The sequence below is a fragment of the Harpia harpyja genome, unplaced genomic scaffold (assembly GCF_026419915.1).
Source record: "Harpia harpyja isolate bHarHar1 unplaced genomic scaffold, bHarHar1 primary haplotype scaffold_435_ctg1, whole genome shotgun sequence".
Classification (NCBI taxonomy): domain Eukaryota; kingdom Metazoa; phylum Chordata; class Aves; order Accipitriformes; family Accipitridae; genus Harpia; species Harpia harpyja.
The window spans coordinates 12,345-36,655 of NW_026293365.1; the positions used below are offsets into that span (position 1 = coordinate 12,345).

Here is a 24,311-nt window from a genome sequence, read left to right on the forward strand (position 1 = left end):
AGGGGCGGGGCCGAGCGGGCCGCAAGGGGGCGGTGCTGGCGGGGAGAGGCGGGGCTCCCCGGGGAGCCTGGGCCAATGGGGAGAGCGGGGAGGCGGGCTTTGGGGTAGCGCCGGCCAATGAGCGTTCGGGAGACCCTGCAAGAGCGGGGCGGGCGACCCCGTGCCGCCCCTCAGAGCCGGGGCGGCGGCGGCGGCGAAGATGGCGGCGGCGGACGGCGACGATTCGCTTTACCCTATCGCCGTCCTCATCGACGAGCTCCGTAACGAGGACGTGCAGGTACGGCTTACCGGGCCCGGATCCGCTCCCTCTGGCCCGGCCTCGGCCTCCGGGCCCGGCCGCCATCGCCCGCCGCGGCTCCGCTCCCACCGCTAATGGCGGCCGGCCGCGGCGCAGCCATGAAACGGCGACTCTGATTGGTTGAGGCCGCCTTCTCCCCCCCCCCCCACCCGCTCCCTTCAGGCGCGGGCTAATGGGGAGCGGCGTTACATGGTGAGGGGGCTCCTCATCGCCCTCCCTCCCGTCGGTGTTTGCGATGAAAGGCGCTCTCTGATTGGGTCGCTGGCCCCATTCATTCTGCGAGGGGGCTCCTGATTGGTCCGGGAGGCGTTAAGGGGAATCCGGTGTGTCGTCCCCCGCTCACCTTGGCGCCCCCTATCGGTGGGGGCAGCGCGACTCTCCTGACTTGGCCCCACCCCCCCACCACCACGCGGCGGCCAATGGGAGCGGGAGGGCGGGTCGGCGGCGGCCGCCATTGGGTGTCGCTCGGCGTGGGCGGAGCCGAAGGGCTGGTGGTGGTGGTGGGGAAGCTTATCACGTGGGGGGCGGGGGGAGGCTGCGGAGCCAATGGGGGGGCTTCTCTCTGCCGCGGCGCCGCTGCGGAGCTGTGAGACGAGGCTCTTGATTGGTTGAATCGGGGCGGGGGGGTGGTCTTCCCCGGAAGGAGCTTTATTTACCCCTGGGGGGGCTTTATTTGACCCCATGGCGGCCATTTTGTCCCCAGGGGACTGAGATTCCCCCCCAGGAGGAGCTTTATTTGCCCCTGGGGGGGTTATTTGCCCCTGGGGGGTCTTTATTTGACCTCATGGTGGCCATTTTGTCCCCAGGGGGCTGAGATTCCCCCCCAGGAGGGGATTTATTTGCCCCTGGGCGGGTTATTTGCCCCTGGGGGGTCTTTATTTGACCTCATGGTGGCCATTTTGTCCCCAGGGGGCTGAGATTCCCCCCCAGGAGGGGATTTATTTGCCCCCGGGGGGGTTATTTGCCCCTGGGGGGGGTGTTATTTGACCCCATGGCAGCCATTTTGTCCCCAGGGGGCTGAGATTCCCCCCCAGGAGGGGCTTTATTTGCCCCTGGGGGGGTTATTTGCCCCTGGGGGGGGTGTTATTTTACCCCGTGGTGGCCATTTTGTCCCCAGGGGGGCTGAGATTCCCCCCCAGGAGGAGCTTTATTTGCCCCCGGGGGGGTTATTTGCCCCTGGGGGGGCTTTATTTGACCCCATGGTGGCCATTTTGTCCCCAGGGGGCTGAGATTCCCCCCCAGGAGGGGCTTTATTTGTCCCTGGGGGGGTTATTTGCCCCTGGGGGGTCTTTATTTGACCCCATGGCGGCCATTTTGTCCCCAGGGGGCTGAGATTCCCCCCCAGGAGGAGCTTTATTTGTCCCCGGGGGGGTTATTTGCCCCTGGGGGGTTGTTATTTGACCCCATGGTGGCCATTTTGTCCCCAGGGGGCTGAGATTCCCCCCCAGCATGGGCTTTATTTGCCCCCGGGGGGGTTATTTGCCCCTGGGGGGTCTTTATTTGACCCCATGGCGGCCATTTTGTCCCCAGGGGGCTGAGATTCCCCCCAGGAGGGGATTTATTTGCCCCTGGGGGGGTTATTTGCCCCTGGGGGGGTGTTATTTGACCCCATGGCAGCCATTTTGTCCCCAGGGGGCTGAGATTCCCCCCCAGGAGGGGATTTATTTGCCCCGGGGGGCTTTATTTGACCCCATGGTGGCCATTTTGTCCCCAGGGGGCTGAGATTCCCCCCCAGCATGGGCTTTATTTGCCCCCGGGGGGGTTATTTGCCCCTGGGGGGGTGTTATTTGACCCCATGGTGGCCATTTTGTCCCCAGGGGGCTGAGATTCCCCCCCGGAGGGCCTTTATTTACCTTGGTGAGAAGTTATTTACCCCAGAGAAGGGGTATTTACTGCAGGAGTGGTGCTCATTTGCCCCAGGGGGGATGGCTTCCCCCCCCCGGGGTCCCATTTTGCCCCTGGAGGGGGGGGGGGGCAATTCCTCACCCTTTTTGTCCCCGTCCCCCCTCTTTCAGCTACGCCTGAACAGCATCAAGAAGCTGTCGACCATCGCCCTGGCGCTGGGCGTGGAACGCACCCGCAGCGAGCTCCTGCCCTTCCTCACCGGTAAGGGGGGGGCCCGGGGGGGTTCCCCGGGTTTTTGAGGGGTGGTGCCAGGTGAGGGGGGGGGCACCAGGTGAGGAGGGACCCCCCCCAATCCAACGACCACCTTCCTATGCTTCGTCTTTGCTTGCGTGGCGCAGGGGAGATGGGCTGCGCTGAAGGGCGGTGGGTGGGGTTTGGGGGGCCATGGGTGGGGTTTAAGGGTGGTAGGCGGGGCTTGGGGAGGTGATTGACAGCCGGGGGGGCTGACACGTGTCTCCTCTCTCGTCACAGACACCATCTACGATGAGGATGAGGTGCTGCTGGCGTTGGCGGAGCAGCTCGGCACCTTCACCGCCCTGGTTGGGGGACCAGAGTTTGTCCACTGCCTCCTGGTACGGACCACCCCCACCCACCCCCACCCTCCCCGGACCCCTGGGTCCCCCCCCGGGGGCACCTGGGGCTCTGTGGTGGGACGTTGGGTCGGCTGGGTGGGCGTTGGGTCGGCTGGGTGGGCGTTGGGTTCCTTGCAGGGGGACGTGGGGGACCTGAGGGACCTCGGGAGGGTGTCAGGATTTGGGGGGGGTCACCTCCTGGAACCCCCCTGACTACTGAAGGGGTCCTTGGGGTCCTCAAGGGGGACGTTGGGTCGGCTGGGTGGGCGTTGGGTCAGTTGGGTGGGCGTTGGGTCGGCTGGGTGGGCGTTGGGTTCCTTGCAGGGGGACGTTGGGGACCTGAGGGACCTTGGGAGGGTGTCAGGATTTGGGGGGGGTCACCTCCTGGAACCCCCCTGACTACCTAAGGTGTCCTTGGGGTCCTCAATGGGGGCGTTGGGCCGGTTGGGGGGACGTTGGGTTCCTTGTAGGGGGACGTTGGGGACCTGAGGGACCTTGGGAGGGTGTCAGGATTTGGGGGGGGGGTCACCTCCTGGAACCCCCCCAACTCCCTGAGGGGACATTGGTGTCCTCAAGGGGGACATTGAGGTGATTTTGGGGGGATGTTGGACTCCTCAGGAGAATGTTGGGTCAGTTGGGTTGACGTTGAGTTGGTTGGGTGGACGTTGGGTTCCTTGTAGGGGGACGTGGGGGACCTGAGGGACCTTGGGAGGGTGTCAGGATTTGGGGGGGGTCACCTCCTGGAACCCCCCTGACTACCTAAGGGGTCCTTGGGGTCCTCAAGGGGGACGTTGGGTCGGCTGGGTGGACGTTGGGTCGGCTGGGTGGACGTTGGGTCGGCTGGGTGGGCGTTGGGTTCCTTGCAGGGGGACGTTGGGGACCTGAGGGACCTCAGGAGGGTGTCAGGATTTGGGGGGGGTCACCTCCTGGAACCCCCCCAACTCCCTGAGGGGACATTGGTGTCTTCAAGGGGGACATTGAGCTGATTTTGGGGGGATGTTGGACTCTTCAGGAGAATGTTGGGTCAGTTGGGTTGACGTTGAGTTGGTTGGGTGGACATTGGGTTCCTTGTAGGGGGACGTTGGGGACCTGAGGGACCTCGGGAGGGTGTCAGGATTTGGGGGGGGTCATCTCCTGGAACCCCCCTGACTACCTAAGGGGTCCTTGGGGTCCTCAAGGGGGACGTTGGGTCGGCTGGGTGGACGTTGAGTTGGTTGGGTGGACGTTGGGTTCCTTGTAGGGGGACGTTGGGGACCTGAGGGACCTTGGGAGGGTGTCAGGATTTGGGGGGGGTCACCTCCTGAAGTCCCCCCCCAACTCCCTGAGAGGATCTTGGGCTTCTCAAGGGGGACGTCGGGTCGGTGGGGTGGACGTCGGGGACGTGAACGACCTTGTTGGGGGGGTCTCACAGTTTAGGGGTGACCCCGTGTCCCCCTGTCCCCCCCCTTACAGCCCCCCCTGGAGAGCCTGGCCACAGTGGAGGAGACGGTGGTGCGGGACAAGGCGGTGGAGTCCCTGCGGGCGGTGTCCCACGAACACGCCCCACCAGACCTAGAAGGTCACTTCGTCCCCTTGGTGAAGCGCCTGGCGGGGGGCGACTGGTTCACCTCCCGCACCTCCGCTTGTGGCCTCTTCAGCGTCTGTTACCCACGCGTCTCCAGCCCCGTCAAGGCCGAGCTGCGACAGTGAGTGACCTCCGCGGTGGCCTCGAGGTGGCCCCCTTGTCCCCAAGCCGTCCTCGGTGGCCCCGCGGGAACTTCGGTGGGACTCGGGTTTGGTTTGGGTTGGCCCCGGGGTCTTCGCGTCGGCTCTTTGGCCTGTTATTTGGTTCACGGTGCGGTTGCGGTGACCCCGTGGTGGCGTTCCCAAGGTGTCTGCGTTGTCCCCAAGCCATCCCTGGTGGCCTCAAGCCATCCTTGGTGGCCCTGAGCTGGTCCTGGTGGCCACGCGCCAACTATGGTGGCTCTAAATCAGTTCCAGGTTGGCCCTGGGGTCTTCATCTCGGCCCCTCGGTCCGTTAACTGGGCTCGTGGTTTGGCCTGGACCCCGTGACACATCCCCGAGGTGTCCCTATTGGCCCCAAGCGGGTCTTGATGGCCCTAAGCCATCCCTTGTGGCCCTACGGCAACCTACGTGGCACTGGGTCTGGTCTGGATTGGCCCTGGGGTCTTCACGTTGGCTCCTCACCCTGTTACTGGGCTCATGGCGCGGTTGTGGTGACCTCACGGCACGTCCCCGAGACGTCCGCGTCGTCCCCCGTGCGAACCTCGGCGTCCCCGAGCCATCTTTGGGTGGCCCCAACCCATCCTTGACGTTCCTCAACCCACTCTACCTCCGCTGTGGGTCTCCACGTTGGCCCCGTGACCCGATTTTGGCCTCGTGGCCTGGCCCGGCAGACCCCACAGCACGTCCCCAAGGCGTCCCCAGTGTCCCCAACCCTTCCCTGATGTCCCCGAGCCAACCTTGGTGGCCCCAACCCGTCCTTGGTGTCCCTCAAGCCGCTGTAGATCAGCCCAGGGCACCCAAGTTGGCCCCGTGGCCCATTTTTTGGTTCATGGCACGGTCAAGGAGACCCCGTAGCACGTCCCCAAGGAATCCACATTGTCCCCAAGGCATCCTTGGTGTCCCCGAGCCATCCTTGACGTCCCTCAACCCACTCTACCTCCGCTGTGGGTCTCCACGTTGGCCCCGTGACCCAATTTTGGCCTCGTGGCCTGGTCCGGTAGACCCCACAGCACGTCCCCAGTGGCCCCAACCCATCCCTGGTGGCCCCAACCCATCCTTGGTGTCCCTCAAGCCGCTGTAGATCAGCCCAGGGCGCCCAAGTTGGCCCCGTGGCCCGTTTTTCGGCTTCGCGGCGTGGTCCAGCAGACCCCGTAGCGCATCCCCAGGTGTGTCGGGATGTCCTCAAAGATCATCCCCACGTCCCCAGATATTTCCGGAACCTCTGCTCGGACGACACCCCCATGGTCCGTCGCGCCGCCGCCTCCAAACTGGGAGAATTTGCCAAAGTTTTGGAACTGGAGCACGTCAAGAGCGAGATCATCCCCATGTTCTCCAACCTGGCGTCTGACGAGCAGGTATTAAACGGGACCCCGATGTCGGGGTCCCCGAAAGGTGGGAGAGGGGTTCCCGGACATCTGGGTTCCCCCTTTTCCGGACGCGTGGGTGTCCCCCCCCCGTTTTTTCCCGGTAGGACTCGGTTCGGCTGTTGGCGGTGGAAGCGTGCGTGAGCATCGCCCAGCTGCTGCCGCAGGAGGAGCTGGAGGGGTTGGTGATGCCGACCCTGCGGCAGGCGGCCGAGGATAAATCCTGGCGCGTCCGGTACATGGTGGCCGATAAGTTTACCGAGGTGGGGACGCTTTTGGGGATGGCTGGGGACGCGTTTGGCGGGGTTTGGGGACATTTTGGGGGGGGTCGGGGACGCTCCCGGGGATGTTTTGGAGGGATGTTTTGGGGGGACGCGCTGCGGTGGCAGTTGGGGACGTCTGGGGACGCGTTTGGGGATGTTTTGGAGGGATATTTTGGGAGACGTACTTTGGGGACACATTTGGGGGCGTTTGGGGACACATTTGGGGGTATTTGGGAATGTTTTGGAGGGATATTTTGGGGGACACACTTTGGGGACACATTTGGGGGTGTTTGGGGATGTTTTGGAGGGATGTTTTGGGGGATGCACTTTGGGGACAGTTGGGGACAGCGGGACACATTTGGGGGTGTTTGGGGATGTTTTGGAGGGATATTTTGGGGGACGCACTTTGGGGACACATTTGGGGGCGTTTGGGGACACATTTGGGGCCGTTTGGGGATGTTTTGGAGGGATATTTTGGGGGACACACTTTGGCGACACATTTGGGGGTATTTGGGGATGTTTTGGAGGGATATTTTGGGGGCCGCAGTTTGGGGACACATTTGGGGGCGTTTGGGGATGTTTTGGAGGGATGTTTTGGGAGACGCACTTTGGGGACACAGTTGGGGGTGTTTGGGGACACAGTTGGGGGTGTTTGGGGATGTTTTGGAGGGATGCTTTGGGGGACGCGCTTTGGGGACAGTTGGGGACAGCGGGGACACATTTGGGGGTGTTTGGGGACACATGGGGACAGTTTTGGGGACATTTTGGAGGAATATTTTGAGGGATGCGCTTTGGGGACAGTTTAGAACGTGTGGGGACCCCCCTGGGGATGTTTGGGGACATTTAGGGACACATTTGGGGGTGTTTAGGGACACGGAGGGACATTTTGGAGGGATATTTTGGGACACGCACTTTGGGAACGTGTGAGAACCCCCCTGGGGAAGTTTGGGGACACATTTGGGGGGGGTTGGGGATGTTTTGGAGGGATATTTTGGGAGACGCACTTTGGGGACACATTTGGGGGCGTTTGGGGACACATTTGGGGGCGTTTGGGGACACATTTGGGGGTGTTTGGGGATGTTTTGGAGGGATGTTTTGGGGGATGCACTTTGGGGACGGTTGGGGACAGCGGGACACATTTGGGGGTGTTTGGAGATGTTTTGGAGGGATGTTTTGGGGCGCACACTTTGGGGACGGTTTAGAACATGTGGGGACCCCCCTGGGGATGTTTGGGGACATTTAGGGACACATTTGGGGGTGTTTGGGGACACGGAGGCACATTTTGGAGGGATATTTTGGGACACGCACTTTGGGGACGTGTGAGAACCCCCCTGGGGATGTTTGGGGACACATTTGGGGGTGTATGGGGATGTTTTGGAGGGATATTTTGGGGGACGCACTTTGGGGACACATTTGGGGGCGTTTGGGGATGTTTTGGAGGGATGTTTTGGGGGACGCACTTTGGGGACAGTTGGGGACAGCGGGGACACATTTGGGGGTGTTTGGGGACACATGGGGACAGTTGGGGACATTTTGGAGGGATATTTTGAGGGATGCGCTTTGAGGACAGTTTAGAACGTGTGGGGGACCCCCCTGGGGATGTTTGGGGACATTTAGGGACACATTTGGGGGTGTTTGGGGACACGGAGGGACATTTTGGAGGGATATTTTGGGACACGCACTTTGGGGACACCTTTGGGGGTGTTTGGGGACACCTTTGGGGGTGTTTGGGGATGTTTTGGAGGGATATTTTGGGGGACACACTTTGGGGATGGTTGGGGACCCCCTGGGGCCGTTTGGGGGTGTTTGGGGAATGTGGGGACACTCGTGGGGATATTTTGGAGGGATAATTTGAGGGGGGGGCAGGTGGGGACCCCCCCCGGGGATGTTTTGGGACAGATTTGGGGGTGTTTGGGGACACGCGAGGACACTTTTGGGGAGGGAGACGATTTGGGATGTCCTTGGGGGGACAGTTGGGGACATTCTCTTTGACCTCTGACCCCCCCCTCGTCCAGCTACAACGAGCCGTGGGCCCCGAAATCACCAAGACCGACCTGGTGGGGGCCTTCCAGAGCCTCATGAAGGACTGCGAGGCCGAGGTGCGGGCGGCCGCCTCCCACAAGGTCAAAGGTCAGCTGGGGCCACGCCCTCACCCCGCCCACCCCCCCTCGCGAATGCCTGGGTGTCCCCCCCCCCATCGCCGGGTGGTCCCCAGGTCCCCTTGTCCCCAAGGAGGGTCTGCGTGTCCTCAGAGACGGGTCCTGGGTCGCTGGGCCACCAGAGATGGTCAGCGAGGAGGGTTCCTGGAGACCTTCGTGTCCCCAAGGATGGTCCCCGTGTCCCCAGGGTCCATCCCTAGGTCCCCGTGTCCCCAAGGATGGTCCTGGTGTCCCCAAGGTCCATCCCTAGGTCCCCGTGTCCCCAAGGATGGTCTCTGTGTCCCCAAGGTCCATCCCTAGGTCCCCGTGTCCCCAAGGATGGTCTCTGTGTCCCCAAGGTCCATCCCTAGGTCCCTGTGTCCCCAAGGATGGTCCCCAGGTCCCCAAGGTCCATCCCTAGGTCCCTGTGTCCCCAAGGATGGTCCTGGTGTCCCCAAGGTCCATCCCTAGGTCCCCGTGTCCCCAAGGATGGTCCCCAGGTCCCCAAGGTCCATCCCTAGGTCCCCGTGTCCCCAAGGATGGTCTCTGTGTCCCCAAGGTCCATCCCTAGGTCCCTGTGTCCCCAAGGATGGTCTCTGTGTCCCCAAGGTCCATCCCTAGGTCCCCGTGTCCCCAAGGATGGTCCTCATGTCCCCAAGGTCCATCCCTAGGTCCCCGTGTCCCCAAGGATGGTCCTGGTGTCCCCAAGAACCATTCCCATGTCCCCAAGGTCCATCCCTAGGTCCCCGTGTCCCCAAGGATGGTCTCTGTGTCCCCAAGGTCCATCCCTAGGTCCCCGTGTCCCCAAGGATGGTCCTCGTGTCCCCAAGGTCCATCCCTAGGTCCCCGTGTCCCCAAGGATGGTCTCTGTGTCCCCAAGGTCCATCCCTAGGTCCCCGTGTCCCCAAGGATGGTCCTCGTGTCCCCAAGGTCCATCCCTAGGTCCCCGTGTCCCCAAGGATGGTCTCTGTGTCCCCAAGGTCCATCCCTAGGTCCCCGTGTCCCCAGGGATGGTCCCCAGGTCCCCAAGGTCCATCCCTAGGTCCCAGTGTCCCCAAGGATGGTCTCTGTGTCCCCAAGGTCCATCCCTAGGTCCCTGTGTCCCCAAGGATGGTCCCCAGGTCCCCAAGGTCCATTCCTAGGTCCTCGTGTCCCCAAGGATGGTCTCTGTGTCCCCAAGGTCCATTCCTAGGTCCCCGTGTCCCCAAGGATGATCCTCGTGTCCTCAAGGTCCATCCCTAGGTCCCCGTGTCCTCAAGGATGGTCCCAGTGTCCCCAGGGATGGTCCCCACATCCTTAAGGTCCATCCTTAGGTCCCCGTGTCCCCAAGGATGGTCCCCATGTCCCCAAGGATTGTCCTCGTGTCCCCAAGAACCATCCTCAGGTCCCCAAGGATGGTCTCTGTGTCCCCAAGCGCCATCCCCATGTTCCCGTGTCCCCAAGGATGGTCCCCAGGTCCCCAAGGGTGATCCCCAGGTCCCCAAGGTCCATCCCTAGGTCCCCATGTCTCCAAGGATGGTCCCCACGTCCCCAAGGATGGTTCTGGGGGTCTCTCATGTCCCCAAGGATGGTCCCTGGAGTCCCCAGGTCCCCAAGGATGATCCCTGGAGTCCCCCATGTCCCCAAGGCCACTCCTGGTGTCCCCACATCCCCAACCGATGCCGCCCTGTGTGTCCCCCCCAGAGTTCTGCGAGAACCTGTCCCCAGACTGCCGGGAGGCCGTCATCATGGGCCAGATCCTGCCCTGCATCAAGGTAAGGGACGCCTGGGGGGACCCCGGGGGGACACCACGGGGTTGGGGGGACACCACGGGGACACCCTGGGGTGTGGGGGGACGTCGTGGGGGGGCACGGTGACGGTGACATCGTGGGCTAGGTCTTGCTTTGCCTCAAGGTGGGGACACCTTGGGGTGGGGGACATCACGGGGACACCCCTGGGGATCTCTTGGGGTGGGGGGACATCACGGGGACACCCCTGGGGATCTTTTGGGGTAGGGGGACATCACGGGGACACCCTTGGGGACCTCCTGGGGTGGTGGGACATCACGGGGACACCCCTGGGGATCTTTTGGGGTAGGGGGACATCACGGGGACGCCCTTGGGGACCTCCTGGGGTGGTGGGACATCACGGGGACACCCCTGGGGATCTTTTGGGGTAGGGGGACATCACGGGGGACACCCTTGGGGACCTCCTGGGGTGGTGGGACATCACGGGGACGCCCCTGGGGACCTCCTGGGGTGGTGGGACATCACGGGGACACCCCTGGGGATCTTTTGGGGTAGGGGGACATCACGGGGACGCCCTTGGGGACCTCCTGGGGTGGGGGGACATCACGGGGACGCCCTTGGGGACCTCCTGGGGTGGGGGGACATCACGGGGACGCCCCTGGGGATCTCTTGGGGTGGTGGGACATCACGGGGACACCTCAGGATCACCTCAGAGCACCCCCCCCCCCACCCCAGGGGACCCACACGGGTGTCGTCCCCCCCCACCCCACCCCACGGTGTCCCCACGGTGTCCCCAGGAGCTGGTGTCGGACGCCAACCAGCACGTGAAGTCGGCGCTGGCGTCCGTCATCATGGGACTGTCGCCCATCCTCGGAAAGGACAACACGGTGGAGCATCTGCTGCCCCTCTTCCTCGCGCAGCTCAAGGACGAGGTGGGGACGCTTTGGGGGGGGGGGGGACACATTTGGGGACATTTGGGGGACACGCTGCTGGGTTGAGGACGTTTTGGGGACCGCGGTGGCACGCTCGCCCTGGTCGAGGGCTTGGGGGTGGTGCCACCACGATGGGGACACCTTGGAGATAGCCCCACCGCGGTGGGGGGGGGGACAGTTGGGGACATCTGGGGACGTCGGGGAACCGCCGCGTCCCCCTCCCAGAGCCACCCCGTAGATGCCACCACCCCGTAGATGCCACCACCCCGTAGATGCCACCACCCCGTCCCCTTCCTTCCCAGTACCCCCTCCCAGTACCTTGCTGACGCCCATAGATGCCACCCCTAGCGTCACCCCCCCCCGAGCGTCACCCCCCGCCGTCCCTTGTCCCCGCAGTGTCCCGAAGTCCGCCTCAACATCATCTCCAACCTGGATTGCGTCAACGAGGTGATCGGGATCCGGCAGCTCTCCCAGTCCCTCCTGCCCGCCATCGTCGAACTGGCCGAGGACGCCAAGTGGCGCGTCCGCCTGGCCATCATCGAGTACATGCCCCTGCTGGCCGGCCAGCTGGTGAGCACTGGGAGGCACTGGGAAGCACTGGGAGGGGGGTTACGGCCTTCTGGGGGGGTGCTGGGAGGGACTGGGAAGCACTGGGAGGGCGTTATGGCCTTCTGGGGGCATGCTAGGAGGGACTGGGAAGCACTGGGAGGGCGTTATGGCCTTCTGGGGGCGTGCTAGGAGGGGCTGGGAGGGACTGGGAAGCACTGGGAGGGCTTTATGGCCTTCTGGGGGCGTGCTAGGAGGGGCTGGGAGGGACTGGGAAGCACTGGGAGGGCTTTATGGCCTTCTGGAAGGGTGCTAGGAGGGGCTGGGAGGGACTGGGAAGCACTGGGAGGGCGTTATGGCCTTCTGGAAGGGTGCTAGGAGGGGCTGGGAGGGACTGGGAAGCACTGGGAGGGCGTTATGGCCTTCTGGAGGGGTGCTGAGAGGTACTGGAAAGCACTGGGAGGGCATTACGGCCTTCTGGGGGCATGCTAGGAGGGACTGGGAAGCACTGGGAGGGTGTTACGGCCTTTGGTGGGGGCACTGGGAGGGTCTTCTGCCTACCTATGGGGCACTGGGACAAACTGGGAGGGCATTAACGGTCTTCTACGGGGACACTGGGAAGCACTGGGTGGGTGTTACGATCTATGGGGGCACTGGCAGCGCGTTATGGCCTTCTATGGGGGCACTGGGAGGGACTGGGAAGCACTGGGAGGGCGTTACAGCCTTCGGTGGGGGCACTGGGAGGGTCTTATGGCCACCTATAGGAGCACTGAGAGAGACTGGGAGGGCACTAGGGTCTTCTGCGGGGACACTGGGAAGCACTGGGTGGGTGTTACGATCTTGTATGGGGGTACTGGGAGGAACTGGGAGGGCGTTATGATCTTCTATGGGGTCACTGAGAGAGACGGGGAGGGTGTTATGATCTTCTATGGGGGCACTGGGAGGGACTGGGAGAGCACTAGGGTCTTCTTCGGGGGCACTGGGAAGCACTAGGTGGGTATTATGATGTTCTATGAGGGCACTGGGAGGGACTGGGAGGCACTGGGAGGGCGTTATGATCTTCTAGGGGGGCAGTGGGAGAGCGGTATAGTCATCTGGGGGGGCACTGGGAGGGACTGGGAGGGCGTTACGGCCTTCTGCGGGGGCACTGGGAGAGACTGGAAGGCACTGGAAGGATGGTGTAGCCTTCCGTGGGGGCACTGGGAGGGAGTGGGAGGGGACTGAGCCATACTGGTTCCTCTTGCGAGGGTACCGGTCCGTATTAGGAGGGTCCTGGTTCATACTGGGAGGTTACTGGTTCATACTGGTTTATACTGGGTGTTTTGTTTCCCAGGGCGTGGAGTTCTTTGACGAGAAGCTGAACTCGCTCTGCATGGCCTGGCTGGTCGACCACGGTGAGCCGGACACCTGGGGGGTTTACTGGGAGTTACTGGGAGCGCCTGGCGGGGTTACTGGGAGGCCCTAGAGGGGTTGCTGGGTGTTGCTGGGAGCCCGCGGGGGGTTACTGGGAGGCCTGAGAGGGGTTATTGGGAGCCCCCCAGAGGGGTTTACTGGGGTGTCTGGGGGGGGGGGTTAGTGGGAGCATACTGGGAGCTGGGGGGGGGGTTACTGGGAGTTACTGGTTATCCAGTAAGGGGGCTTGCTGGGAGCCAACAGGGGTTACTGGGACTTACTGGTCACCTGGTGAGGGATTACTGGGAGCTGGGGGGGGGGTTCCTGGGAGTTCCTGCTTGCCTGGTGGGGCCTTGCTGGGATCTCTGGGGGGCCTTGCTGGGATCTCTGGGGGGCCTTTACTGGGATCTCTGGGGGGCCTTACTGGGGAGCCCTTTGGGGGGCCTTACTGGGAGCCAGAGGGGGTTGCTGGGAGCCCTTGGGGGGCCTTACTGGGAGCCCTTGGGGGGCCTTACTGGGAGCCAGAGGGGGGTTCCTGGGAGCCCTTGGGGGGCCTTACTGGGAGCCCCTGGGGGGGCCTTACTGGGAGCCAGAGGGGGGTTACTGGGAGCCCTTGGGGGGCCTTACTGGGAGCCAGAGGGGGTTACTGGGAGCCCCTGGGGGGCCTTACTGGGAGCCAGAGGGGGTTACTGGGAGCCCCTGGGGGGGCCTTACTGGGAGCCGCCCTGGGGGGAGCCTTACTGGGAGCCCAGAGGGGGTTACTGGGAGCCCCTGGGGGGGCCTTACTGGGAGCCCCTGGGGGGCCTTACTGGGAGCCAGAGGGGGTTACTGGGAGCCCCTGGGGGGCCTTACTGGGAGCCCCTGGGGGGGCCTTACTGGGAGCCCTTGGGGGGGCCTTACTGGGAGCCAGAGGGGGTTGCTGGGAGCCCTTGGGGGGCCTTACTGGGAGCCCTTGGGGGGCCTTACTGGGAGCCAGAGGGGGTTACTGGGAGCCCCTGGGGGGCCTTACTGGGAGCCAGAGGGGGTTACTGGGAGCCCTTGGGGGGCCTTACTGGGAGCCAGAGGGGGTTCCTGGGACCTTGGGGGCCCTTTACTGGGAGCCAGAGGGGGTTACTGGGAGCCCCTGGGGGGCCTTACTGGGAGCTGGCGGCGGGGGGGGGGGATGTTCCTGGGAGCTCCTGGTTCCTCCGAGCGGGGGTATTACTGGTCACCCAGTTCAGTGCTTAACCGGTGCAACTGGTCTCTCCCCCCCCCCCGCCCCCCCTCCCCCCCCCTCCCAGTTTACGCCATCCGAGAAGCGGCCACCAGTAACCTCCGGAAACTGGTGGAGCGTTTCGGGCAGGACTGGGCGCAGGGGCACCATCGTCCCCAAGGTGCTGGCCATGGCCGCCGACCCCAACTACCTCCACCGCATGACCACCCCTCTTCTGCATCAACGTGAGGGACCCCCGGGTGGCCCCCCCAAAATCCCGGGTGCCCCCCCAAAATCCCGGGTGCCCCCCCCCAGACCCCCGGGTCCCCCCCAAAACCCGTGGTGTGCCCCCCCTAAAAACTCCTGGGTGCCCCTCAATACTCTGGGTGTCTCCCCAAACCCCCCCTGGGTTGCCCCCCCCCGAAACCCCTGGGTGCCCCCCCCAAAATCCTGGGGGTGCCCCCCAAAACCCCGGGTGCCCCCCCCAGACCCCTGGGTCCCCCCCCAAAACCCGTGGGTGCCCCCCCCCCAAAACCCTGGGTGCCCCTCAATACTCTGGGTGCCCCCCACCCCAAAACCCCTGGGTGCTCCCCAGACCCCTGGGTGCCCCCCCCAAAACCCCTGGGTGCCCCCCCAAAATCCTGGGTGTCCTCCTGGACACCTGGGTGCCCCCCCAAAAACCCCTGGGTGCGCCTCAATACTCTGGGGTGCCCCCCTCCGAACTCCTGGGTGCCCCCCCTGAACTCCTGGGTGCCCCCCCCCCCAAAATCCTGGGTGTCCCCCCCAAACCCCCCTGGGTGCCCCCCCCCAACCCCTGCATGCCCCCCAAACCCCTCCATGCCCCCCAAACCCCCCCGGGTGCCCCCCAAACCCCCCCGGGGTGCCCCCCCAAAACCCCGGGTGCCCCCCCCTCGAACCCCATGGGTGCCCCCCTAAAAACTCCTGGGTGCCCCTCAATACTCTGGGTGCCCCCCCAAACCCCCCCGGGTGCCCCCCCCAACCCCCTGGGTGCCCCCCCAGACCCCCTCCATGCCCCCCAAACCCCCCTGGGTGCTCCCCCAAAACCCCTGGGTGCCCCCCCAGACCCCCCGGGGTGCCCCCCCCAAACCCCCCCTGGGTGCCCCCCCCGAACCCATGGGTGCCCCCCTATAAAACTCCTGGGTGCCCCCTCAATACTCTGGGTGTCCCCCCCAAACCCCCCCCGGGTGCCCCCCCCCAGACCCCCCGGGTGCCCCCCCCAAACCCCCCCGGGTGCCCCGCCCCAAAACCCCCCGGGTGCCCCCCCCAGACCCCTGCATGCCCCCCAAACCCCCCCCGGGGTGCCCCCCCCAGATCCCCCGGGTGCCCCCCAAAACCCCCGGGTGCCCCCCCAAACCCCCCCGGGTGCCCCCCCAAACGCCCCCGGGTGCCCCCCACCAAAACCCCCGGGTGCCCCCCTGACCCCCGGGGTGCCCCCCCAAACCCCCCCAGGTGCCTCCCCCAAACCCCCCCGGGGTGCCCCCCCAAAACCCCCGGGTGCCCCCCCAGACCCCTGCATGCCCCCCAAACCCCCCCCGGGTGCCCCCCCAGATCCCCCGGGTGCCCCCCAAAACCCCCGGGTGCCCCCCCCGACCCCCGGGTGCCCCCCCAACCCCCTGGGTGCCCCCCCCAAACCCCCCCGGGCGCCCCCCGACCCCCCCGGCGGCGTTCCCGGGGCAGGTTGCTGTCGGAGGTGTGCGGGCAGGAGATCACGACGAAGCAGATGCTGCCCACGGTGCTAGCGCATGGCGGCCGACGCCGTCGCCAACGTCCCGCTTCAACGTCGCCAAGTCCCCTGCAGCGCATCGGGCCCCATCCTCGACAGCGGGTTACGCCACGCCCCCGCCACGCCCACCGCGCCCCGCCCGCCGCGCCCCGCCGCGCCCAGTACCTGGGGGGCACCGCCGGCGGGATGAGCGGGGGCGGGGTATCGCGACCGGCGCGCCCGGTATACCCGGCGCAGGCGTCGCGCGCGGCACGCCCAGTACACCCAGTGCACCCCAGTACAGCCAGGACGCACGCTGCACCCAGTAACAGCCAGTACAGCTAGGACGCGCAGCGCAGGGCATCGTAGCGCAGCACACCCGGTACAGCCAGTATACCCAGTACAGCCAGGACACCCAGTAACACCCAGTACAGCCAGGACACACAGCGCAGGCATCGTGCACTAGCACACCCAGTACAGCCAGTATACCCAGTGCACCCAGTACAGCCAGGACACCACGGCGCAGGCATCGTGCGCAGCACACCCAGTACAGCCAGTATACCCAGTGCACCCAGTACAGCCAAGGACACACAGCACAGGCATCATGCACAGCACACCCAGTATACCCAGTGCACCCAGTACAGCCAGGACACACGGTGCAGGCATCATGCGCAGCACATCCAGTAACAACCAGTACACCCAGTGCACCCAGTAACAGCCAGTACAGCTAGGACACACAGTGCAGGCATCGTGTGCAGCACACCCAGTACAGCCAGTATACCCAGTGCACCCAGTACAGCCAGGACACACGGCGCAGGCATCGTGCGCAGCACACCCAGTACAGCCAGTATACCCAGTGCACCCAGTACAGCCAGGACACACGGCACAGGCATCGTGCACAGCACACCCAGTACAGCCAGTATACCCAGTGCACCCAGTACAGCCAGGACACACAGCGCCAGGCATCGTGCGCAGCACACCCAGTACAGCCAGTATACCCAGTGCACCCAGTACAGCCAGGACACACAGCACAGGCATCATGCACAGCACACCCAGTATACCCAGTGCACCCAGTACAGCCAGGACACACGGTGCAGGCATCATGCGCAGCACATCCAGTAACAACCAGTACACCCAGTGCACCCAGTAACAGCCAGTACAGCTAGGACACACAGTGCAGGCATCGTGTGCAGCACACCCAGTACAGCCAGTATACCCAGTACAGCCGGCACACACGGTGCAGGCATCGTGCGCAGCACACGCAGTACAACCAGTGCACCCAGTGCACCCAGTAACAGCCAGTACAGCTAGGACGCACAGCACAGGCATCATGCACAGCACACCCAGTATACCCAGTGCACCCAGTACACCTGGGACACACAGTGCCGGCATCATGCACAGCACACCCCAGTACAGCCAGTACACCCAGTGCACCCAGTACAGCCAGCACACATGGTGCAGGCATCAATGCGCAGCACACCCCAGTACAACCAGTACACCCAGTGCACCCAGTACAGCCAGTACAGCCAGGACACACAGTGCAGGCATCGTGCCCAGTACAACCAGCACACCCAGTACAACCATTACATCCAGTGTACACAGCACGCCCAGTACAACCAGTACACCCAGTGTAGACAGCGCACCCTGTGTACACAGCACGCCCAGCGCAAGCATTAACACCCGCGCATACCCAGTACCAGTACACCCAGCACTCCCAGTACAACCAGTATGCCCGGCGCACCCTGTACGCGCAGCGCACCCAGCGCTCCCAGTACACCCAGTGCACGCGTGCCACCCCCCATTTGTTGCCCCATTAACCCTCCGTGTCCCCTCCGTGTCCGTGTCCCTGTTGTGTCCCTGTGTTCCCTCCGTGTCCCCCTTTGTCCCCATGATGTCCCCCCGTGTCCGTGCCATGTCCCCTCCGTGTCCCCTCCGTGTCCCCCATGTCCCTGTCTGCGTCCCTCCATCTCCCGTGTCCCCCCATGTCCGTGTCCCCCCGTTGTCCCCCCCATGATGTCCGTGTCCCCCTTGTGTCCCTTTGTGTCCCCCCGTGTCCGTGTCCCTCTGTGTCCCATGTCCCCCCCGTGTCCCCCATCTCCCCTTTGTGTCCCCCCGTGTTCCCTCCGTGTCCCTGTTGTGTCCCCGTGTTCTCTCTGTTCCCTCCGTGTCCCCCGTGTCCCCCCGTGTCCGTGTCCCTCTGTGTCCCTCCGTGTCCCCATTGTGTCCCCCCATGTTCCCTCTGTGTCCCCGTGCCCGTGTCCCCCCCGTGTCCCCCCGTGATGTCCATGTCCCCCCATGTCTGTGTCCCCCTGTGTCCGTGTCCCCCGTGTCTGTGTCCCTGCATCTCCCCTTTGTGTCCCCCCTGTGTCGCCATGATGTCCCCCCCGTGTCCGTGTCCCCCCGTGATGCCCGTGTCCCCCCGTGTCCCCCCATGTCCGTGTCCCTCTGTGTCCTCTCTGTGTCCCGTGTCCCTCTGTGTCCCCATGATGTCCCCCCCGTGTTCCCCCGTGTCCCCTGTTGTGTGTCCCCGTGTTCTCTCTGTGTTCCCTCTGTGTCCCCCCATGTCCGTGTCCCCCCCGTGTCCCCATGATGTCCCCCGTGTGTCCCCCGTGTTCCCCCATGTCCGTGTCCCCCCGTGTCTCCCCGTGTCCCCCGTGTCCCCATGATGTCCCCCGTGTGTCCCCCATGTCCCCCCCGTGTCCGTGTCCCCCCCCAGGACGCTGCAGAACGAGGTGAAGCCGGTGCTGGAGAAGCTGACGCAGGACCAAGACGTCGACGTCAAGTATTTCGCGCAGGAGGCGCTGACCGGTGAGGGGGGGGCATTGGGGGTGATGGGGGACACTGGGGGGGACACTGGGGACACTGCGGGGGGAGATTGGGGGTGATAGGGGACACTGGGGGGAGACTGGGGAGACTGGGGGGGTGATGGGGGACACTTTGGGGACACTGGGGACACTGGGGGGGGGAGATTGGGGGTGATGGGGGACACTGGGCGGAGACTGGGGACACTGGGGGGAGACTGGGGGACACGGGGGGTGATGGGGGACACTGGGGGGGACACTGGGGACACTGGGGGGGATGGGGGGTGATGGGGGACACTGGGGGGGACACTGGGGACACTGGGGGGGTGATGGGGGACACTGGGGGGACACTGGGGACACTGGGGGGGGAGATTGGGGGTGATGGAGGGTGATAGGGGACACTGGGGGGAGACTGGGGACATTGGGGGGGTGATGGGGGACACTGGGGGGGACACTGGGGACACTGGGGGGGGGAGATTGGGGGTGATGGGGGGTGATAGGGGACACTGGGGGGAGACTGGGGGACACTGGGGGGGTGATGGGGGACACTGGGGGGGACACTGGGGGGGAGATTGGGGTGATGGGGGACACTGGGGGGACACTGGGGACACTGGGGGGGGATGGGGGACACTGGGGGGAGACTGGGGACACTGGCGGGGAGATTGGGGGTGATGGGGGAGATTGGGGGACACTGGGGGGTGATGGGGGACGCTGGGGGGAGACTGGGGGGAGATTGGAGGTGATGGGGGACACTGGGGGGAGACTGGGGGACACTGGGGGGGGAGATTGGGGGTGATGGGGGACACTGGGGGGGAGATTGGGGACACTGGGGGGGTGTGGAGGCACTGGGGGGGAGATGGGGCGTGTTGGGGGACACTGGGGGTGTGTAGGGATACTGGGAGGGAGATGGGGGATAACCTGGGGGGTGATTGGGGACCACTAGGGGGAGACTGGGGACACTGGGAAGGAGATGGGGGACGCTGGGGGGGACATGGGGGACAAGGGGGGACAATGGGGACGTGGGGGGGGACGTGGGGGGAGGGCGGGCGGCTGGGGGGGGGGCGCACACACACACTTGGGGACGCGGCGGCGGTCACTCCGTGACGGTGACGCCGACGTCCCCCCCCCGTTGTCCCCCCCCCGCAGTGCTGGCGCTGGCCTGACCCCCCCGTCCCTCGTCCCCGCATGCGAACGCCGCCGCCACCCCCCCGCGGTGTCACCCCCCCACGCCCCCCCCCCCCCCGGGGGGTGTCACCGCGTCCCCAACGTGTCCCCAGCATCTCCCCCCCCCCCCCGGGTTATTAATTAATTATAATGAGTTTCGCCGTTAATAAACCACTCCGGTGGGGTTGTCTTTATTTGGGGGGGGGGGGAACGACACGACGCCCCTGCAACCCCCCCAGGCAGGGCTGGGGTCCCCTATGGGGGGGGCTGGGGGGGCCTATGGGGGTCCTGGGGGGGTTATGGGGGGTCTATAGGGGGTTTGGGGGGGTTTATGGGGGTCCTGGGGGGGCTATAAGGGTCTGGGGAGGGGTCTATAGGGGAGCTGGAGCGGGGGCTATGGGGGGGGTCTATAGGGGGGTTTGGGGGGGTTATAGGGGTCCTGGGGGGGGGTCTATAGTGGTTGTGGGGTTTTTGGGGGGAGCTGGGGGGGGGTCTATAGGGGGGTCCTCGGGGGGGTGGGGGCATCTATAGGGGTCCTGGGGGGGGAGTTATGGGGCTCCTAGGGGGGGTCTATAGGGGTCTTGGGGGGGGGTATGGGGGTCCTGGGAGCATCTATAGGGGTCCATGGGGGGGGTTATGGGGGTCCTGGGGGGGTCTAGAGAGGCTTCAGGGGAGTCTATAGGGGACCTGGGGGGTTTATGGGGGCCCGGGGGGGGGCTATGGGAGGGGGTCTATAGGGGTCGTGGAAGGGTTATAGGGGTCAGGGAGGGGGGTCTATAGGGGGGCTGGGAGGGGTTTATGGGGGTCCGGGGGGGGGCTATAGGGGTCGTGGGGGGGGCTGGGGGCGTCTATAGGGAGGTCTTGGGGGGGGTTATGGGTGTCCTGGGGGGGTCTATAGGGGTCCTGGGGGGGGTTATGGGGGGTCCGGGGGGGGGGTCTATAGGGGGTTTGGGGGGGCGGGGACTTTTTTTTTTCTTCCCGCCCCCTCCAAGATGGCGTCGCCCTCCTCCCCTTCGGGGTGCTGCGATTGGCCGGCCGTACCGGGGGTTCCCGCGCTCTGATTGGCTGCAGGTCACGGGACGCCGTGCGCGCCGCGTGCTCCAGCGCCCCTCCCTTCTCCTGTCACCCGACCGCGCCCCCGTCCCCTTTAACCCCCCCCGCGCATGCGCGGGGCGGGGGCTTCGCTCCCCACCCCCGCGCATGCGCGCAGACCCCCGCGGAGTGGCGGGAAAAAACGCGGCGGGACGTCGCCGCCGTTGCCGGGGCAACCGCTCCCCTCCCCTTCCGGTATCCCTCCGCCCCGCGCATGCGCAGACTCACCTCCCTCCCTTTCCCCGCGTATCCCTCCGCCGCACCTATAGCCCCTTCCAGCCCCCTCCTCGTCCCCTCGTAGCCCCCCCCCGTCCCCTATAGCCCACCCCCCGTCCCCTATAGCCCCCCCCCGTCCCTTATAGCCCCCCTCCCCGTCCCTTATAGCCCCCTCTCCCCGCCTCCTAGAGCCCCCCCCCGGCCGCCCCTCACGGCCGCTCCGCCCCGCCGGGCCTTCTTTTACCTCAGGAAAAGGCGCGGCGGGGCTCCGCGGCGGCGGGCCCCTATCGCTCCCCGCCGGCCCCCTGTCGGCCCCTATAGGCTCCCTATAGGCTCCCTATAGGCTCCCTATAGGCTCCCCGTGTCCCTCCCCCCCCCCCGCAGGTGGTTTTTTTTGGCTCCATCGTCGGACTCGGGGCAGAGCCCGGCCCCCGGCGGGCGGCGGCGGTGGCCGAGGGAGAAGGAGGCGGAAGGGGGCGGAGACAGGCGGGTGGGTGGGGCTTCGGGGGGTGGGCGGGGGGGGACGGTGGAGGGGGCGGGGTTTGGGGAGGGCGGGCGGGGCTTGGGGGTGAGCGGTGGGGTGGGTGGGAGGGGGCGGGGCTTGGGGAGGGGGGCGGGTGTGCGGCCCGGGGGCGGGCAAGGAGGGGCGTGGCTAGGGGTGTGGGGGCGGGGCTTGGATGGAGGAAAGTGGGCGGGTTTGGGGGGAGTGGGCGGGGCCGGGGGAGGGCGAGGGGCAGCAGCAGGTGCGTGCCCGAGGGGGCGTGGTCGGAGCTATGGAGAGGGCGTGGCCAGAGCTGTGGGGGCCGTGGTCAGCACCGGAGCAGGCGTGGGCTTCAGGGGTACCCTAGGGGGTATGGGGGGGGGGGCGGAGTCCTGGCTTGAGAGGGAGGTGGGGCTAATGCGAGTGGGCGTGGCCACGCATGACCCCGCCCCCCAGCAGGAGGGAGGGGGAGGAGCCAGCCGGCCTGATGCAGAAGACGCCAATCATCCTGGGCCAAGCCCCCCGGGTGGAGCGGGTGTGAGCCAGGCGGGGCTGGGTGGGCGTGGCTTGGGTCCACGTGGGTGGGGGCGTGGCCCGGACGCGAGGCTCCGCCCCCCTCCCTCTCCCTCCCCACTAATGTCATTCTTCTTGGGGGGCGGGGTTGTGTGGGCCGGGGAGCAGCAGGGTGAAGGCGGGGGACAGGCCCGGGCCCCGCCCACCCCCCGCTCCGGCCCCGCCCATCGTGCTGATGAAAGCGCGGGGGGAGGAAGGGCGGGGCGGGGGGCTGGGGCCAGCGCGGGGGAAGGGCCCAGCACTGGCCCCGCCCCGTGAGAGGGGAGGGGCCCCGCCCCACCCAGCCCGTCTACCAGCTGCATGGGAGGGGCCTGCCCCCCCCCGGAGCCCTCGACCGTGAGTGGGCGGGGCTAAGGGGAGGAGGGGGGTGGGGCTCAGGGGTTTGGGAGGTGGGGCTAAAGGGGATGGGGTCAATGCTGGGGGTCTGTGGGTGGGGCTGGGACGAGTGGTCAGTGCTGTGGGGCGGGGCTAGTGCTTTGGATGGGGCCGAAGGGGAGGAGCTACTGCTGTAGGGGGTGGGGTTAATGCGTTGGGGGTGTGGTTTGTGGTTGGGGCGTGGCTAATGGCGACGGGCGTGGTCTGTGTTTTGTGGGCGGGGCTAATGTGGCTCGGGGGCAGGGGTGCCGACTGGGGGCGGGGCTACGACTTTGGGGGCGGGGCCGAGGAGAGCTCACTCTACTGCTTTGTGGGTGGGGGTGAGAGGCTTTGGGGGTGGGGCTAGTGCCATGTGGGAGGGGCGTAAGGGCTGGGTGGGGTGGTGGGGCGGGGCTAGTGGTGGGTGGGCGGGGCTAATGGCTGAGACTCGGAGAAGGGGGGGTGTAGGCTGGAGGTTGTGGGCGGGCTTTCTGGGGTGGTGGGGGCGTGGCCAGCGAGGAGGGGGTGGAGCTATCGAGGGGGGCGTGTCCAGCCCGCTGACGACGCGGGTGCCCTCCCTCCCCCCGCGCAGCGGTGGCGGGGCAGGCGCGGCTGGCGGCTCCCGAAAAGATGAAAACCAGTATCAAACTGGTGGACGAGCAAATGAACTGGTGTGACAGCGCCCTGGAGGTGGGGGAGGGGCGCGGGGGAGGGGGGGGGGCACCCTGGGGTGGGGGAGGGGTCCTTTGGGTGGGGGAGGGGGGGTCTGGGACCCCTTTGGGGTGGGGGAGGGGGGGGTCTGGGGTGCCCTGTGGGTGGGGGAGGGGTGCTCCCAGACCCCTGGGTGCCCCCCCCCGACCTTTGGGTGCCCCCCCTCCCCTCCCTCCCAGTTCCTACTGGAGCAGACGGACGTACTGGTGGTGGGAGCGCTGGGGCTGCAGGGAACTGGGAAATCCACCGTCCTCTCCTCCCTGCTGGCGGCCAATCAGCACCGAGGAGGATCCCCGGTACTGGGATAGACTGGGAAGGGGCTGGGAGGGGGCTTTAGGGTTATACTGGGAGGGGCTGGGAGGGGCTGGGAGGGGTTTAGGGTTATACTGGGAGGGGCTGGGAGGGGTTTTAGGGGGGACTGGGAGGGGCTGGGAGGGGTCTTAGGGTTATACTGGGAGGGGCTGGGAGGGGTTTAGGGGGGACTGGGAGGGGCTGGGAGGGGACTGGGAGGGGCTGGGAGGGGTTTAGGGGGGACTGGGATATACCGGGAGGGGGCTTGGGAGGGGTTTAGGGGGACTGGGAGGGGCTGGGATATACTGGGAAGGTACTGGGAGGGGTTTGGGGGGACTGGGATATACTGGGAGGGACTGGGATGGACTGGAGGGCTGTCTATGGGTCTGGGCAGGTCGCTATGGGTCTGGAGGGTTCGCTATGGGGCAGCTGTGGGTCTGGGCAGGTCGCTGTGGGTCTGGAGGGTTCGCCGTGGGGCAGCCGTGGGTCTGGGCAGGTCTCTCCGTCCGGGTGCCGCCGTGGGTCCCAGCCCCACACATCCCCACCCGCTGCCCCCCAGGTCCTTCGTGTTCCGCCCGCAGGGCCCGGAGCTGCGGGAGCGCGGGCGGGAGCCAGACGGGCGGCATCGACTTCTTTCATCACCCAGGAGCGCGTCGTCTTCCTCGACACCCAGGTGCCGCCTCTCGTTACCCCTAATTAACCCGAATTAACCCTAATTAGCACCCTCACTGCCCGCCATCACCACCTCGTTACCGCCCCCCCCCTTACCCCTATTAACCCCCTATTTCCTCTATTACTCCTTTTCTCCCCTTCGTAGCCCCAGTTTAACTCCGGATTAATCCTCATTAACT

The 24,311-nt window shown here is 65.8% G+C and overlaps 2 protein-coding genes across 2 annotated transcripts; both read left to right on the plus strand.

Annotated features, from left to right (window-relative positions):
* Positions 1-140: 140 nt before the first annotated feature.
* Positions 141-19,811, plus strand: LOC128138423 (serine/threonine-protein phosphatase 2A 65 kDa regulatory subunit A alpha isoform-like). The gene is given in 18 exon segments (XM_052779701.1): positions 141-277; positions 2,314-2,404; positions 2,675-2,775; positions 4,228-4,460; positions 5,708-5,855; positions 5,972-6,127; positions 8,143-8,257; positions 9,949-10,019; positions 10,790-10,924; positions 11,321-11,494; positions 12,804-12,864; positions 14,143-14,216; positions 14,218-14,283; positions 14,285-14,300; positions 15,755-15,813; positions 15,815-15,900; positions 18,494-18,585; positions 19,725-19,811. Coding segments are annotated over 18 exon segments (1,773 nt in total). The 5' UTR covers positions 141-199; the 3' UTR covers positions 19,742-19,811.
* Positions 19,812-22,331: 2,520 nt separating this feature from the next.
* On the plus strand, positions 22,332-24,133 carry SMG9 (SMG9 nonsense mediated mRNA decay factor; the record flags this gene model as incomplete). The annotated part of the gene is made up of 4 exons (XM_052779699.1): positions 22,332-22,440; positions 23,051-23,148; positions 23,349-23,465; positions 24,020-24,133. Coding segments are annotated over exons 2-4 (291 nt in total), but the record flags the coding sequence as incomplete, so codon positions are not given.
* Positions 24,134-24,311: the final 178 nt, after the last annotated feature.